At 33.8% G+C, this 19314-nt stretch overlaps 1 protein-coding gene across 1 annotated transcript in view; it reads left to right on the top strand.

Annotated features, from left to right (window-relative positions):
* LOC142342999 (uncharacterized) overlaps positions 1–19314 on the top strand; it is a 76712-nt gene that overhangs the window by 17445 nt on the left and 39953 nt on the right. Inside the window, exons 5-9 of the mRNA XM_075394681.1 lie at positions 258–425; positions 2778–3016; positions 8668–9251; positions 10098–10264; positions 17566–17763. Coding sequence (XP_075250796.1) covers positions 258–425; positions 2778–3016; positions 8668–9251; positions 10098–10264; positions 17566–17763 — 1356 coding nt within the window. The remainder of the gene's footprint in view (positions 1–257; positions 426–2777; positions 3017–8667; positions 9252–10097; positions 10265–17565; positions 17764–19314) is intronic.

Below are 19314 nucleotides of genomic sequence, written 5' to 3'. Positions count from 1 at the left end.
TTTATTCTAAAGAGACCACTGCTATGAAAATACCGGTGCTAAAAGCAATTTTTGGAAGAAATTTTCGTTTTCTGATAATAATATTAATTTTGCTTCCGCTTAATCGCAGCGAAACAGCATTAGGCTTTTTACATGCAGAGCATTAGGAGCCTGTTCTCTGCTGTCCTTTTCCATTATTCCCCACATTTCAGACTGTTCTTTTCACTGGCATGAATGCTATGGTATCTGTTCGTGTTAATGAATGTACTCTGTTGCAGGTCAATCGTACAGCTACAATGCGAGGAGTTACAACAATGATGTTGAAGGCGACCAAAGCCTTGTTGTAATTGGATGCACTCTGCCCTCAACGCCCTCTTCTCTTGCCTACGTCACTTCGGACACAAATACTATTGATATAACGTTCAACATTACAGGAGGAGTTACAAGTAAGCAGCTATGCCACTCTCGAATGTAACTTTAAAAAATACCTAACATGGCGGGATGGATGTGTTTTTCGTGTGCTCTTTGAAAAAACCAGTTGCTTCCTTTTCGCTCCTTTGCAAGCTTGGTTTTAGTAACCCGTCAATTTTTAGTATGGAGCAAGGGATTTCCAGCTGAAGACCACAAATCTGCATAATGACAAACACGCAAAAATGTTGTAAACACGCTAAAAAATGAATACTAATTGAAACAAAAGTTATCTGAAATTCTAAAAAAACTAGAGCTTCGCTTCTGTATGGAATTGTATGGAAACAAAAATGCCATACACTGTTCAGTTTATTTATGATCCATCAGTATTACTATAGTGCATACTCAAGTGAAAGTTTTCTACATAGAAAGCCTCAATGGACTTTCAAAAAGTTGCAAAACGTTGAGCGCAGAAAACGTTTTATACAACATTTTGTCTCGTTTTCTACACTTTTAACTCTAGAATTAGAGAACACTATTAAAGTTGCAAATAAATCACTCTTCAATAATTTGGTGAATGCTACCCGTTTCAATAAAGATGTTCATCAACCACTTTTCATAATTTTTATATGAACCAACTACTATTGCCCATCCTAAACTTGAAATCAATACATTACAAAATTACTAGACAACAAGGTATTCACAGTGACATACTCAATCATGGAAAATCTTGCTAAGACTTTGCAATGCTGCATGGCAAGTCTATACCAAGTTATGTATACACAATTGCAAGTTTTTTTGCAATTTGAAAAAAAAAGATTAGCCATGACTTGGCAAGACACATCAAATTTTAAAAAGTCAACACAAATGTCGTTGCTCCAGTGAGTTGGGCCAAATATCCGGCCAAGGAAATGATGGGGCCTTGTTATTTGAGATTTTAGCACTTCACTATTGAAACAATATAACCTTTTTTCTTAACATGAAAAAAAAAGTTGAGACTGACTTGAAACAAATTTATAAAAAGCTGAAAAGGAAAAAATTATTGTTTTTCAACACTTTACGATGTCCCTGTGGTCTATTTTTGGGTTAAAAGTGTGACGGTAAAAAATAACTGGTTTTAAGGTTGAAATTTTTCACTGATTCGCTTTACCCTCAATTCGTACTATGAGCTCACAGTAGAATTTGTTTTCTGTTCTTGGGACAAGACACATCGAACAGCGATCAGAAGTGAGAAAAAGTATTATCAAGATTTTGTCAAGTATTTGTCATAAGCTGTAAGGAATTTATCTTGGTTTCTCTTGATAAGACCATACCAAGATCTTATTAATATTCACCATGAAATGGGGTATTTCAATTTCTTGACAGGATGTTTCAAGTGTGCAAGAGATGTCAAGATGATATTTTATCAAAAAGTATCAAATTTCGTTTCACTCGGAGTTACTTTAGTATATATATGGCCTCAATTTAAGGACTAAATTTTTATTAAAATGTTCATTTTTTGTGCTTGATACTTCAAGATAAACTTTTATCTTAAATCAATTTCAGGTAAAGTTAGGATAATGTTTTACCTGAAATTTTACCTGAAATATTTTCAGTGTGCATGATTGCTCATTACTACCTGGGTCGAGGAAAAATTGGAAAAAAATAAGCGGTGAAATAATTTTTTTTTCACTGCAACTTTCGTACTTAATTTTGCGACGAAAAGCGGTGAAATAATGTAATTTCATCGCTAGAGTAAGCGGTGAACTTACAGAAAGTCACCACATTTCAGCGCTTACAACAAATTACCCACCCTAAACGGATTCGAACCTTTCATCTGCATGTCAGCCACTTCTTCCTCCACTGCGCCATCTCTCGCTAAAATCTAGAATATTTGTTTTGAATTTGAATCAAATTCACTCTGCATTCTTTAAAACATGCGCGTTGAATTTTAGTAAAAATAGCGGTGAAATTACAAATTTTAGCGGTGAAATGTGGAAAGTTCTCCGCTTACACTAGTGGTAAAATTACATAAATTCACCGCTAAAGAAAATTTTCAAGAAGATGTATGATTATTCGTGGGTAAGTTTTCCGTGCGTCTTTCAATAAATGTATCATAACTTTGTTGGACAAAAAACAATTCGAAGCGTTTTCTAAGCGGTGAATTTATGTAATTTCACCGCTAAATTCAGCGGTGAAATTATGCAGTTTCAGCTCTACCAGGCGATAAAGTTTTTTCACCGCATTCACCGCCTGATTTATGTAATTTCACTGACATAAATCGTTTATCTGACATAATTTTGAGTTGAATGGCGGTGAAACCTCGACCCGGGTATTATGCTATTTGTCAGGTAAACACAAAACTTGTCTGAAGGTTTGAATTGGATTCATAATTATATGATGTTTTTAAGGTGCAGAAGCACTGGTGATCGGTGAAAGCTTTGATAAAGCGGACACGACCTCCTCACATCAGTTCGATGGGCTCACTGCCTCCTCAACTTACTCCCTCGTGGTTCGGTCCCGTTATCTCTGTCCGATCTCCACCACAGGTTCACGCAAGAGACGTCAAATCTCGGGCATATCGTTGTACAGTCAGTCGTCGGAGGTTCTGGTGGCCAGTACAGTACCAAATGCACCCAGCATTGATTTGGTGAGCGAAAAGTTGGGTCGCCCTTGCTTCCCTTCTTTCCGTTCAGTTTAGTGAGCCGAGAGCATATAACGAGCATTGCTGTAATTATAACGCAATGGGTGCTATTGTTTTGAAAATACTATCATGAGAAAGATCTCAAAACTCTGCTGACATCAAAATATGCACGGCTTTTTGAAAATATATACAGGGACCAATATAACCGAATTGATGAGAGAAAGTTCTGAAAAAGGCTGGTCATTAAAAATACAGTAGAGAGAACTTTAGTCCTAGTTGAGGGTCTGACTTCATTTGGGGAGTTCAAGAGGGTTAAAGCCAAGTAAACATCGATTTCAATTTCGTAATTGAGAACTCTAGTAGAATTTGAGTCAAATTCTTAAATTATTTTTGGGTCGAGCCACCATTTTTTCAATAAATCAGAATTAGTTGAGACTAATTTTTTTTTCATTGACAGTTCGAGGCGAATTCTTTCTGATAGAAACAAAATGTCTTGCCTTTTTGTTTTCATGAAAATTTCAAGCAGTGTTCATTTTTTACGGAATAATAACAAATTAATGAATTTGATTTTCGACGAATCTATGATGGTATAACGATGTCAAAATTTTCAAAATCGAAGTTAGACACAAAACAAGGTTAAGTGAAGGGTAACGCCAGAGATGAGAAAATCAGGCGACATTAGTTTGGTGAAGGTATCTTAAAATAATCGATATGAATTCGACAAAACACATCGTTTCCATTGCTCCTGTTCAAAAGGTCCAGAAATTTCGACAAAAACATAGAGCTCTCTTAAAGTGAAGATCGTGGAACCTCTAGCCTTTTTTTCAAGTTTTTAAGAAATTAGATATCTGGCATCGAACTCATCGAAGCTCCGCCATAACATTATCGTCTCCTATTTATGATTCATGTGAAATTTGTTTTAAAACTTATGACATGTAACATAGAAAGAAGTCTCGGTAACCTGTGAATGCACGTAATGTTCTCATCCCTCTCACTCCCCATTTGGATCGACTAGAGGTTATAGCTTGAACTTCCAAATAGTGAGAAAACTTTAAAAAACGATGAACAAAAACCTATAAAAAAATCTTTTGATAAAACAGTTGAAATTACTATCCAGAGTCTTGTAAAACAAAATAGATATGTTGAAATTTCCAAAAATTGTTGAGACAATTGAATATATAATCATTTCAAAATTTTCTCAATCTGCTGAGACAATTGAATAAATAATCATTTCGAATTTTTCTCAATCAAAAATTGACCAAATGATGGCAATCAAATCTTAAACTGTTGAGATTTATGAGTGAAAAGTAGCACACCAGCCAAATAATTTAAATTTGTTCATATTGCATTACTAATTCGTTTATTTGTACTATCACTTGGAGAAACTCAATTATAAGGATACTCCATCACGCTCATGTATTTGTATTAAGCAAATGAGCCTTTTTAATCGAAAAAAAAAAACAAAAACCAATTACTAGAAAACACAAGAAGCACAAGTATTCTTTTTCGTACATTGGAAGTTACATGGTTTCGACAACAATCACGAAAAAAAAGTGCTTTTTCTTTCTTGTTAATAGCCGCCCTCATCGTCTCAGCCGGCTATTATTGCGCTCGTATTTTTTTTTTACTTCGTCAAACTTTTTTTCGCTTTACCATTTTGCCGCTTTTTCGACATTTTGCGTGAAATCTTTTTGACTTCTCTTGGCTAGTTTGTCTCTTCTCTCATTCTGCTTAAAGTGAATTTGAACATCAGTTGCTAAGCAAAGCAAATCAAAATGAACAGAGTCGGCATAAAAAATTCAAGTCAGAAATAGAAACGGGATAAACCCATAAAGCCCAATTTTAGATGCCCGCTATTTGAACGTCGTTCCTATAAGTCTTATTTACCACCTCTAATGCTTATTGGTGTTGATAGTAGCCCCTGTAGCCTCTCTCTAAGAAACAGAAGTATGTTCAACTAGGAAATGCCATCAAAATAAATCGGACTTAAAAAATAATTTTGTACAAAAATATTTTTTTTTCAATATATCCTATTCGTTCAATCCCAATCATGCTTATTGGAATCAACGGCGGCTATTTTCCGGTAATCTGCCGGGTATGTTTTTATTTATCGTTTATAGAGTTTGCACGAATGAGCAAAATTCTAATAACATCTCATTAGCTAAATTAGAAAGTTTTTGGATTTCAAAAATGTTTTTTTTTGAACTATTTGTGACATATGACTACCAGTGAAAACCATGAGATCTATAGATATTATTTATTAGTTCCTCTGACATCAACGAGAAACCAAATTCCATCAGCCGGAAATTTGATTCTTTACAGGTCTATCCATTACCATACAAATTACTGGCGGAACGCATTCTGGACTATGATAATATTTTTTTATAAAATGTAGATAAAAACCTATATCACTTTTAATGAGGTAAGACTGCGAAACTGCAGGAAACCCTCACCGACGAAATTAGCGGCACGCTTAAAATTGAATGGCCATTTTATTGCAGTAACAGAAATTTTTCTTCAGGTGTAATGTAATTGACAGTTGATAGCTTACTAATGGAAAATTTTGGCCTAAAAGAATAGTTATTATTGGGCCAATTATCTAATTTTAAACTAAATTAGAGCACAATTAGACTACAGTTGAGCAGCCATCAACGACTGCTAAAAATGAGAAGAGTGCCCTCATAGTTTTTAAAACTTCACTTGAACTTTGAATTTGACCGTAACTGACACGAAGATCGCCGAAGTTCTCTTTTTAGTACATTGGAAGTTACATTGTTTTGACAACGATCGCAAAAAAAGAAGCGCTTTTTTCTTTTTTGTTTTATTTAGCGTTTATGGAGTTTGCTTGAAGGAGCGTAATTCTAATAACATCCCTGAATAGTAAAATTAGAAGGTTTTTGGAGTTCGAAAATGTTTTTTATTTGAACTACTTGTGACATATAACTACCAGTGAAAACTATGCGAACTACAAAAATTATTTTTTAGTTCTTCTGACATAAACGAGAAACCAAATTTCATCAGCCAAAAATTTGGTTCTTTACAGGTCTATCCATTACCATACAAATTACTGGCGGAAAGCATCCTGGACTTTGATAATATTTTCCTAAATATGATTTGCCAAATAACTCAATAACTAGTCTTTATTTGACAAACTTAATGGTTTTTCAAACTTAATTTTCCAGAACTGGAATAGCAGTTGGGAGGTCACTAAAATGAAATAAAAATAAAAATAATATCATAAGGGTAAAATTTTTACGAAATTTTTTATCAAATGTAGATAAAAACCTATGTCAATTTTAATGAAGTAAGACTGCGAAACTGCAGGAAACCATCACTGACGAAATCAGTGGCACGCTTGAAATTGAATGGCCATTCTATTGCAGTAACAGAAATTTTTCTTCGGGTGTAGTGTAATTGACAGTTGATAGCTTACTAATGGAAAGTTTGGCCTAAAAGAATAGTTAATATTGGGCCAATTATCTAAAAATAGACTAAATTTGAGCAAAATTATACTACAGTTGAGCAGCCATCAACGACTGCTAAAAATGAGAAGAGTGTCCTCATACTTTTTAAAACTTCACTTGAACTTTGAATTTGACCGTAAATGACACGAAGATCGCCGAAGTTTTTTTTAGTGCGATGAAAGTTACATGGTTTCGACAACAATCACGAAAAAACAAGTGCTTTTTCTTTCCTGTTTTATTTAGCGTTCATAGAGTTTGCATGAAGGAGCGTAATTCTAATAACATCTCTTAATAGTAAAATTAGAAAGTTTTTGGAGTTCAAAAATGTTTTTTGTTTGAACTACTTGTGACATATAACTACCAGTGAAAACAATGAGAACTATAAAAATTAATTATTAGTTCCTCTGACATAAACGAGAAACCAAATTCAATCAGCCAAAAATTTAGTTCTTTTCAGTTCTATCCATTACCTTACAAATTACTGGCGCAACGCATCCTGGACTATGATAATATTTTCCTAAATATGATTTGCCAATTAACTCAATAACTAGTGTTTATTTGACAAACTTAAGGGTTTTACAAACTTACTTGTCCAGAACTGGAATAGCAGTTGGGAGGTCACTAAAATGAAATAAAAATAAAAGTAATATCAAAATGGTAAAGTTTCTACGAAAATTGTAATCAAATGTAGATAAAAACCTATGTCAGTTATAATGAGGTAAGACTGCGAAACTGCAGGAAACCATCACTGACGGAAAAAGCGTCACGCTTGAAATTGAATGGCCATTTTATTGCAGTAACAGAAATTTTTCTTCAGGTGTAGTGTAATTGACAGTTGATAGCTTACTAATGGAAAAGTTTGGCCTAAAAGAATAGTTATTATTGGGCCAGTTATCTAAATCTAGACTAAATTAGAGCAAAATTAGAGTACAGTTGAGCAGCCATTAACGACTGCTAAAAATGAGAAGGGTGCCCTCATAGTTTTCAAAACTTCACTTGAACTTTGAATTTGACCGTAACTGACACGAAGATCGCCGAAGTTCTCTTTTTAGTACATTGGAAGTTACATTGTTTTGACAACGATCGCAAAAAAAGAAGCGCTTTTTTCTTTTTTGTTTTATTTAGCGTTCATAGAGTTTGCATGAAGAAGCTGAATTCTAATAATATCTCTTAATAGTTAAATTAGAAAGTTTTTGGAGTTCGAAAATGTTTTTTATTTGAACTGTTTGTGACATATAACTACCAGTGAAAACTATGGGAACTACAAAAATTATTTATTAGTTCTTCTGACATAAAGGAGAAACCAAATTTCATCAGCCAAAAATTTAGTTCTTTAAAGGTCTATCCATTACCTTACAAATTACTGGCGGAAAGCATCCTGGACTATGATAATATTTTCCTAAATATGATTTGCCAAATAACTCAATAACTAGTGTTTATTTGACAAACTTAATGGTTTTACAAACTTAATGGTCAAGAACTGGAATAGCAGTTGGGAGGTCACTAAATTGAAATAAAAATAAAAGTAATGTCATAATGGTAAAAGTTCTACGAATTTTTTAATCAAATGTAGATAAAAACCTATGTCAGTTTTAATGAAGTAAGACTGCGAAACTGCAGGAAACCATCACTGACGAAATTAGCGTCACGCTTGAAATTGAATGGCCATTTTATTGCAGTAACAGAAATTTTTCTTCAGGTGTAATGTAATTGACAGTTGATAGCTTACTAATGGAAAAGTTTGGCCTAAAACAATAGTTATTATTGGACAATTATCTAAATTCAGACTAATTTAGAGCAAAATTAGACTACAGTTGTGCAGTCTTCAACGACTGCAAAAAAGAGAAGAGTGACCTCATAGTTTTTAAAACTTCACTTGAACTTTGAATTTGACCGTAAATGACACGAAGATCGCCGATTAAGTTATGGAAAACAGTGAAAACTAGACTAATTATAGTCCATAACATATTTTTAACGTACATGACTCCTCGAGCAAGAATAAAAACAAAAAAAAATCTCCAACCAAAATACGCTTTGCTTGGCGGTCATTCTGATTATACCGCTATTGTCTTTCTATGTCAAACATCTAGACGGGCAAAAGTTGACATTTTAAAAAAAAACAGTTGAGTATACAGCTCCTCACTCCTCAGCCTCACTAAAGTTGCAGTTGGAAGAAGAATGATTAAATTTTAGGTTGTCCCATACAGCACAACTGAAATACAGATACAGTTCTCAACATTGCCGCAACATTCCTACTCCCTTTCTAAGAACGGAGAGACCCCTTTCGCTGTCAATTCAGACACATCCTACATTTATCCAAATTTAACCCCTGGCACTGAGTACACCTTCTCCATGTTCGCAACCAGATCGGGTCTTAGAAGCGTCGAAGGTCCGGCTGCCTCTGGTTGCACGTATCAGTTGGCACCAGATTCCATTAACAGCTATTTACTCAACGCAACTTATGCAAATGTCGTCTGGACGGTTCCTGTCAACGTCGGGTCCATGACCAACTTCATTTTGTCTTCTGGATCAATTTTTGAATTGAACATTCTGCAATCTTCGAGGTCCTATCAAACATCGCTAACAGAAATGGAAACTGAGACGTTTACTATATTCTCACAGTTTGATTGCCCAAGCTCTGGAACTTTGAACTCGTCAAAGATTTCGACGACAATTCAAGCGGGAATTATTGATTTTACTATCAACAGGGCAGGCAGGCTGTCTGATAATGTTGTGGCCTTTGGTGTCAGCAAAGGAAACTTGGATACTACATACGCGTTAGTGTAAATTAATTTGCGAAATTTTGTGTAAACTTGATGTGATTTAGTGCTTGACAGTCAATATTATAACCCCCCATCCACACAGCTCCGACAAGAAATCAATTGTAAGTTTATTTATCCTGACATATCCATATTCAATTTTTATAGTATACATAGAGCATAGTAACTCATCAGCCTGGAGACAAGGATTCTCGACGAGCCCTGCTCATTTTTTTGGGAACAACCCCTTGGTTAAAACCCAAAAACATCACTGAAACAGTTATCAAACACTCCTAAAACAGTTAGGAGCTGGCACAAGTTTCACGCCTCTATGATGCAACAAACATAGATCAGGATTCCTAATCTTGTGAGTCTTGAAAGTTGGAATTGAAGTTTTGAAATTGAATACTGCTAATGATTACAGGTTTCTTTCCATAACATTAGAAGCGTTTGTCGGTACCAAACAGACAAACCTACGTTCAAAAAAAGTGGCGGCAACTTAAGGGCCAAATAAGGGATTGAATGTCAGTAAGTCTAGTCCACATTTACAATGTATTAGGATCACTACTTAACATACCCAATTCCATTCTACCCAATGCCAAAAAACCAAATGCCATTATACCCAATATACCCACTGTCAACATTTTTGAAACGGATGACCCTCAATGATTTAAGTTAAGTTTATCGGTTGTGCTGGTACTGACCCCAAGTAAATTCGCTCATGTTCAGCGTCCATATCTAGAAACAAAGTTGAAACCAACAATAGACTGAGTTAATTTACTCCGAATTTCGGTGCTGATAATGCTTATAATGAACAGGATTTTTAAAATAAATACGCAATGTATTGCTTCGTTTTATTTACAGAATAACCAGTGACAATCAAGGACAGCTGACTTCCAGCACAAACTTCATCGACCTTCCGTACAATCTAGACTTGGGTTCTTGTGGAGTGGAAGATTGCATCCAGTTTGAAGCCTTTTTGGGCACATGGTCTGTCATTTCTACCAATGGACCTCTATGCGACTGCTCAGGTATTTTAATCAATCTACATCCCTACAACGCGATGCAGCAATAGATGATTTTTGGTATAATTGAAGATCTGAGGTAGATAGCAGTACTTCGGTCAAAGTTTTGTCGGAAAAAAATGCAAAAAATATTCCTTTTTTAGCGGTGAAATTTTTATTTTTGCCGCATTCACCGGAATTTCTACAAAAAAAAGACTTCAATACCCAGGTACGAACCTCTGAACTTATGCATGTTAACCAATTCTTCTTCCACTGTAACTTACTCCAAGGATATATCTTTTGAGCTCAAATCAGATTAAATGCACATTATCGAAAAAACATGCGTTGTATTTTTGTAAGATTTGCGGTTTTTAGTGGTCAATTTTTGAAGGATTAGCAATATTCAGCAATTAAATTTTTTCACCGCCTAAATTTTTTTTAACCGTGCAAATACCTCATGGCTGCCAGTAAGAAGCGGTGTAAAAATTACCGTAAAAAACCGCAGTTAATACATATCATATCAAATATATTTGGGGTAATTTTGAACCGGTAAATTTACGTGAGATGTGAACCGTGGTTAAGTTCCTTTACTGTGCCGTTGATAAAAATAGCACTGATAAAGTACCAAAAATCCACAAATAACAGATGATAAAGCACTGATAGGAAAATCGGATTTCAAACAAGTTTGCTCATCAGATTTTAAGATCTGATAAGATTTTTGTTCCGACCCCACTTGTGGGGGAAGAACTATATACTCAACTGGGTTTTTTTTTGTTCAGTCAATTTTGGCCGATCGATATATTCATCGTAGAGAAATGTTAGTGGTATCAATAAAAAGGTCGTCCAGAGTAGAATTCGAAATCAAAAAAGATTTTTTTGAATTTTGTAATTTTCGAGGAGTGATCGGGGTTTAAAGTTTAAACACGGGATATTTACATGACTTTGTTCACTTTTAGTGTAATTTTTGGTGTAAATTTAGATCTTTTCTATTAAAAAAATATTAATTCAAAATTATATTTCAGGCTACAATATGCAGCAATTTGGTGTTACTAATAAACGAAAGACAATAAAAGGGCTAGTTCTGGTCTGATAACGAAGTTTACTATCAAAAAAAAATTCGAATTCAATTCAAAGGCTGTTTTTTAGAAAACTTTTCCTATCTTTTTTGTTTTTTAGTCTCTTAGACCAGTCACATTTCACATCGAGGTTCAGTTAATAAAAAAAGTCATTTAATGTCAAATGATGCCCAATGATTAAAAAAATCGTTTTCAAGGAATCTCTCGTGTTTTTTTTTTGCTTCGACTCTGAGTTTTCGTAATTTTAATTGAAATTTTGACTTTCATTTTTAGGTTTTACAAATTTTTTGGAGTCCTATGACATAGACTCATTGACTAAAAGTGCAGTAGGTTTCGTAATGAGCATTAACTGAACATTTCTAGAGCTTTGAGTGGACAACTAATTGCTTTAAAATCTTCAAAAATGATTTTTTTGTGATGTTTTTTTAAAATTAACCAATCATAAACTCATTTTCTTGAATTGTAAGTCAGTCTCAGTAATGACTGGACCCACTTCTTTTCTACTGCAACCATTATTAATCTGTTTAGCGATCTTGTCTTCTTACTATTAGTTATATGACTTTAAAGCCACAAGATTTCAAAGTTTTCTTAAAAATTTTTTGGATATTTTCTTATTATTGGTCCTTCTTGATATCTTATGACATTATCCTGATAATAAAATCTCCAATTAGCTTAAAGAAGACTTTCAATGGATCATGGGTAAATTTTTCAGAAATTAACCCATGATCCATGGTGTAAGGGCCACAAAACTTTCTTCGCGCAAATTTTCACTTTTTTTGTTTTTGCCTGTAATTGTTTTTGTTCCAATCGAGTTACAGCTGAGAGTATTTATTGACTTCCGTTGAATTCTATTGAGTTTAATGGCTGCTAAGACTTTAGAAATGATTTTTCGAGAACTTTTTTAACATTAAAAGATCTTGAGCCTTATTTTGTCAACTCTAAGTCAGTCTCAATAATGACCGGACCCGTCTTTTTTACCAAAACCAAAAATAATCTAGTGAGCGGTTTATGTTCTAACTATTGGTGTTATGACTTCGATCCACAAGTTTTCATAATTTTTTCTTAATTTCTGGACATTTGTTGTTTTAGTTTTGGTTCCTTTTGGAGCCTTAACACATTATCACATTTCTTTTGGAGCCTTACACGAAAGCTAATTGTTTAAATCGCTTCGATACTTTCTTTTTGCACTATTTTACTTAGTTTTTGGATATTGCCTGTAATTGTTGTTGTTTTCCTTGTCAATGACTTTTTGTAATGTGCTATTGATAAGTTATGAATGACAAACATCCTAGTTGTCTCATTGAGGCATAACTTAGCGTATTTATTAAATTCCGTTAAAAGTTATTGAAATTAATAGCGTTGATACTACGGTTTTTCTCAAAAATTTCGATATTTCAAAATATTTGTTCATTTTTGCTGATTCATTGGGGAAAAATTGTTCAAAAAAATTGTATTTAATAGCTGTTAAGATTTTTAAAATAAATTATCGGAATTTTTTTCAACATTAACCAATCATAAACTTATCTTCCTGATTTGTAAGTCAGTCTCAGTAATTACAGTACCCGCTTCTTTCCTTATGCAACCAAGTTAATTTGGTTAGCAGTATTAACTTCTAAATATTGGTCATTTGACTCCAATGCCATAAGATTTTACAAAGATTTTTTCCAAATTTTTGGATGTTTTCTTATTATTGGTTCTTTTTGAAATCTTATAACATTATATTATATTAACATTGATAGCTCCAACTGGCTTTAAAAAAAGTTCATTGGATCATATGTAAAATTTTCAGAGAAAAACGCATGGTTTAGTTGGCTTCGATACTTTCCTCTCGCATTTTTCTTCTGATTTTTTGTTTTTTGCTAAACGTATATTGTTGGTTGGTCATAAAACTTATTGGGATGCCTTATTGATTAGATATGTCTGACAAACATCTTTGTTCTCTCATCGAGGTGTAACTGAGTGTATTCAATGACATCCGTTGAAAGCTATTGAATTTATTTGCTGTCAAAACTTTAAAAAGAAATTTTGAAAATTTTTTGAAAATTAACCAATCGTAAACTTTTTTTCGTGAACTGTAAATCAGTCTCAAAAATGCCAGGTCTCTTTTCCGTTCTACATCAGCCAAAATTTGTCTAGTTAGAGGTTTTATCTTCTAACTATTGGTTTTATGACTTCCATGCACGAGTTGTTATTAATTTTTTTTATTTTTGTATATATTTTTTTCGTAATTCTTGGTCATTTTGAAATCTTATCACATTATCTTAAAACTGATAGCTCCTGTTTGCTTAGAGAAGACGGTTAGTGGATCATAGAAAATGTTTTCAGTGAAAAGCTTATGGTTTAAATGGCCCCGACCTTTTCTTCTCGCACTTTTCTCTTGAAATTTTGGATTTTGACTGTATTTATTGTTGTTTTCATAGTCAGTGATTTGTTTTAATGTCTTATTGATGCCGTTTGGATGACAGACAACGTTGTTGTACCGTCAAAGCATAGTCTAGCGTATGTATTGGCTTCCGTTGAAATTTATTGAACTTAATGGCGTTGATACTACGGGTTTTCTCAAAAATTTCCTGCTTTTAATGTATTTGTTCGTATTTGTTGATTTTTTGAAGTCATACTGTTAAAAAAGAAGAATTCGTTGCTGTTAAAAAAATAATTGAAGTTAAATGCTTTTTTACTGAAACTTTGCGTTTTTTAATGGCTTTTCGCTCGACATTTTCTCAATCATTTTTTTTTTAATTTGCTGTTTTTTTTCTTCATGTAGCCGTAAAATGCTGACCTATCTCACCAGCTTGTAATTAAACATTGAATGAATGATAATACTCGAAGTAGTCAGTTTATAGCGAATAGTCATAAAGTTCTTGATATTGTACTTGTTCGAAAATTTTTCAATTTTTTTTAGTTTTTTATGTTCTTTTTGTCCACATGTAATTCATTCTCATGATCGAGAGGTCCCATACAATTCCTTTTATTTTAAAAATTAACACGCTTATTGGTTTTGTGACGTAACTGTTGTTTTGTTTGCAGGACAATATCCATTTTTATAAAAAAATATCTGAGTGGTGTATTTGTTTCTTTTTCTCTTCCTTTATCACAATCGCGTAATAACAGATCCCAATGATTTCCAAATGTGGCGCAAATGAACTTATTTTTTGCATTATTAACTCAGCTGAATTATTATCAATGAAAATTGAAATAAAAAAAAAACATTTTATTCAGATAATGGCTAATAATTTTATGGCTTCAATAATTTGTGTTTTCGCAAATTGTTTGTAACTTTTTTCTTTATCTTTTGTCCGTTTCCATGGCTTAGTCTGACCAAAGACAGGTCCCAATGCTTTCATAATGACCTTTACTATTTTTACACAGAATTGTTTTGCTGTAAGCTAATGATTTTTAAGACTTTTGAAATTATTTGGTTTAAAAATGTTCATAATAAAGTCGATTTTTGAACTTTGCCTCATTATTTCCTCTCTTTGTCGACTTGTTACCTAGTCTCAATGTGGAAATCTGCTGTATAAGTAGGAAGTAGTAAATTTGTGTGGTTAAGGTTTTATCTGATTGCATTTTTACGTTGTTACTAGGTGCTTTTAAATATAGATATTGAGTTTTTGCCTTTAAATTTTTGTTTTTGCTTATTTTGTTGTTTGTTTTTTTTCTCGTAGTCTTTTTAATGGCAGAATTCGTGAGTGTTGTAATGGGGCATGGCATTATGTAAATCAATAAGTAGTTAGGTTTTGTAACGATTTTTTTATTTCAAACATTTGTTTTTGTTATCTCTTCATTTGGTTGACAATTAAGTCAAAATTGTAGATGAGCTCGGGTCGGAACATCATGTGCGAACGCACATTAACGAGCCTCCTTGTTAGTCTATAAAAAGAGAAGACAAATAATATGTAGAAAAATTGTGATTATCAGGATGAGGACAAATATGATTTCGGTGATAAAAACGCACAGACGATAATTAGCCATGACCTTTTTTCCTCGTGTTCTCGTAGTTTCTACCTTCCTTTATTTCTGCGAAATTGCACACCGAACAGGAGCTAAGGCTTTCTAGTTTTCTCAGGTGTTAGAGTAAACACAGCCGCATGTTGGGGGAGTAAAAAAAATTTTAGAAACTACAAACTGTTCAATAAGTGAAACCGAACAGCTGACAAAATATAAATGAATTATTTTGTTCATAATTTCATTTTGAAGCCGAGCCAGAAAAACAGATAAAAATTGATGCCGATTTGTAGAAAAACGTCATAGATACTGATAATTTAACGATTTGCAATTTTTAGCTACTTTTCTCTCTTTTCAAACCTAAAGACAAAATACCCAGTGGGCTGATATACCCAATGCCATTGTATTACCTTGAATGCCTTTGATATTTTTGTCCAATTGAAAAAAATCAATGGCTGTGAGAAGCTTGTTTTTATCATACTTAAGTAGACACTATAATCCCATGATCAGTTTTTGATGGTTTCATATCAAGTCCCACGTGCCGCTAAGGCATGGCCATGGCCAGGGAAGCATGGTCAAATGAAATTGGTTTATATTTAATACCAGTAACATATATTCTATATACACTCTAAATTTACAATACACTCTAAATTGTCTCATATAGATATTATATACTAAATGGGCGTATAATTAGGGTCGAGTTTTGAGTATATGAGAGAGAGATAGAGCACAAATGATGGAAAATTTGTTAACAAAAATTAGGTGTATGTGTGAGAGAGAATATCGCTGCTCAGACGCCTCGAGTTTGTCGAGTTGTTGATTGTGTTTTTACTTCAGCTAGCAATTTTAGGCTCGTATGTATTTTTAACTGACTCGACACAATAATAATCACGAATTTTATTACTAGCTCTGAATCGATGCCTAGATCATTCATGAAGGCAACTAATTTTTGTCCTTTGTCATCTTTTTCACTTCGGCTGTTTAACTTGAAAACCAAACTGAATAGCTTCTGTATTCTTCACTTAGTTCGCATATCAATAATTGCCGTAATTAGCCACTGTAACCTAATGGACTAGTTTATACACATCAGCATGGACTACAAATAAATTATTCGTTTGCTCTAAAGTGCTGAGCAGCACAGCTCTCATTTTATTCCTGTCACATTTAGACTAAGCTTAAAGTGATCAAAATGTCGATGGGTTAATAAAGATCATCGGCCTGGTAATTATCAGCCTTTCAGCAGTTATTTCTTCAGCAATACTACAATATTTACAATAACATCTGCAATTTGTATATTATTTATTTAAATTAAATGGTTATATTGCAAGACTTCCGCAAATTTGCAAATTTTTGAAAAAGATTTTTGCCATCATCTATTTAGATAACGTTTTTTTAACCAGAGTTGTTAATAATGTCCATACTTCTCTACCAGATTCCTGGTACATGCATTTTTCAGTTTTGTACAATATCGCCTTTTTTGTACCGGAGTCTCACAGGTTTTTTTGCAACCGACTTTGATACGTACAAAGAATGCACAAAATAGCCTCCAAGTTCTTGAAATTGTAGAGGCAAATATGTCGAGAAGTTGCAACACTTGAATGTTTATATCTTTTGTACACCGGCACGAATTAAACAAAGAAAAACGAAAAATAACATAAGGTTTGCAATCTAAGGCATCACGTGGCTGCCAATGCAACGGGGTACATTCATCTTTGATTTTCTTTTTAATAGCCGCGTCAGCAATTCCAGACGGCTATTATTGCGCTCCTAATTTTTTTCAGTGACTTCTACTGCTTTGCATTTAAAAATTTGTCTGCGTGACGTCATTTCTGCTTTTAGGTCGATTGCGTGACTTACCTCTCAAAAAATGACTTCTGAACTCACTTATGGAACTTTATTTTATGAACACTTACTAGTTAAAGATCAATAGTGTGCATCTAAGTAGTGCCAAATTTGTATGCCATAATTCTTGAGTATTAGTCTTGAGTTTTTGATTTCGAAAATCGTTTTTGAAAAAGCTCTTTTAGCGCTTTTTCCTTATAGACCGTATGTGTATCATAAAAATGACAGCACGTATCTAACCCAAAAAATGTAGTGGTCTACTAAAGGACTTTTGGTCAATCTGCCTATCTTGTTTCTTTAGTTGTTTCAATTCATGGAAGGCCACAAGCGTCTATCGCGGCTATTTTCCGGCAATCTGCCGGCTAAGTTTTCAAATTTTTAAAAAATATTCTAATTTGTTGATCGAGGTGTAAGTCAGAATCATGGAGATCATGGCAGCAACAAAGAAGGTTTTTTGATGTTCAGTTCCGTGCCCTGTGAGTGATGCGACTGTGACTGTGTTCCATCCTGACGCAGTTGAAGTCTCCATTTCATCAGTCAATACTCATCCTGATGTGACATACGAGTACAGAACTTCTGCCAACGGTGCTTGGGTTAATATTGGAACTGACGCACACTTCAACATTACTAATCTGCCACCTGCTGAAGACGTCCGTATTGAACGTAAGCTTTCTTTTTGTAATCAAATATAAACTTCTTGTTTTGGTGCCCCGTCCCCGAATCCCCCACCCCTATTTGCCCGTGTTGCCAACACAATCATTAACGAAAAATTTCATCAACATTCATGCCCTCACTTCAGTCTGATCAGAACAGTTTTGCGGCAGCATAGCCACATAAGTAATAGCTGTACATTGGATCACCCAAGATCAGATCACCCAGAACTGTTATCTGCACGGCCCAAATCGTTCTGGTCCATGCCTGTGTGGTTCGCGGACCTTACCCTGGGGTAACCCAATTTTCAGTCACTCACACTCTCCTGGTTTTGCTGCCATGATGGTTTTGATCAGTCTGATGTGAGGCGCATTTGGGACCAAGGTTTGCAAACAACAGTGCATCATTTTGCCATCGCCCCCTTCATTTAATCAGAGACTAATTAATAGCCGCGTCAACAATTCCAGGCGGCTATTATTTCGGTCCGAATTTTTTTAAAATTCAAAGAATTTTTACATTTCAAAGAATTTAAATTGTATTGGGGCGCTGTGTTTTTTTTTCTTAAGATGTGTTCACACATTTTTCAATGACGTTGATCTTTCAAAACGGGATAAACAGGTAAAGCCCAGCAGACATTAAGCCTCATTAGAGGCCCAAAATGAACTTTAGTAGTCTTTCAAGTGCTTAGAATGGTGCAGCTGCTGGGATGGCCTGAATTTAAGGTTAAAAGGTCATTTTTAGAAGTTTTTGGGCTCAAAATGGTGCAGTTATTCAAGTTTTTCGTAATTTTTCGCAATTTTTTGTTCAATTAGTCTCAAACTGAAGTTTTTAAAAGTTGACGAAGGCTCTCTTGTGAGACAAAACTACTTGCTATGACTGTTTTATGAGCTCTGTGTTTTAGTACTGAAAACACAAACATTCAAAACGATACTAATTTTTGCAATTTTTTTTCAAGTTGTTTGAAAATTTTTGTCATTTTCTGAGTTTTTCCAGCTTTAGGGGCCAGGGAGTCTCCTTATGGTTTGATAATAGGGCACTGCATAGTTTCCAGTAACAATAGAATAGCTTTCAATATTTTAATGTCTCGAAATTTAGCATTTTTTTGCTAATTTTTTGATAAATTCTGCAATTTTTTCAAAATTTCCTAAATTTTTTGTCAATTTCTGATATTTGTCTATTCTGAAGTGCCAAAAGACCTATTCTAAGGTTTGATAAAAATTTACTGCATGATTGTTAGTTTCAATGGATTTGTTTTCAACAATTTAACCTCTCGAATTTTCTTAAAAAATTTCTGTTAAAATTTGAAGTTATTCAAAACATTTGTCTTTTATTCAATTTTTCTTGCCTGATTAGCCCGTCTAGTTTTTGATAGTATGTTTTTATGTAGTTACTAGATTGAATGGTTTCCATAATTTTGTTAGAACGAATTTCTATTTCTTGAAATTTAAAACTTTTTCTAAAAATTATTGCCTATCGATATTTGAGCCAATGAATTTTCTAAGGCTTTGAATTGGGTTACCGGATAGCCTTTAGAGGCACAAAATTGATTCTGAAGAAATTAAT

The sequence above is a fragment of the Convolutriloba macropyga genome, chromosome 7 (genome assembly GCF_964194025.1).
Source record: "Convolutriloba macropyga chromosome 7, txConMacr16.3, whole genome shotgun sequence".
Classification (NCBI taxonomy): Eukaryota; Metazoa; Xenacoelomorpha; order Acoela; family Convolutidae; genus Convolutriloba; species Convolutriloba macropyga.
This window is presented reverse-complemented; position numbering and strand designations above follow the sequence as displayed.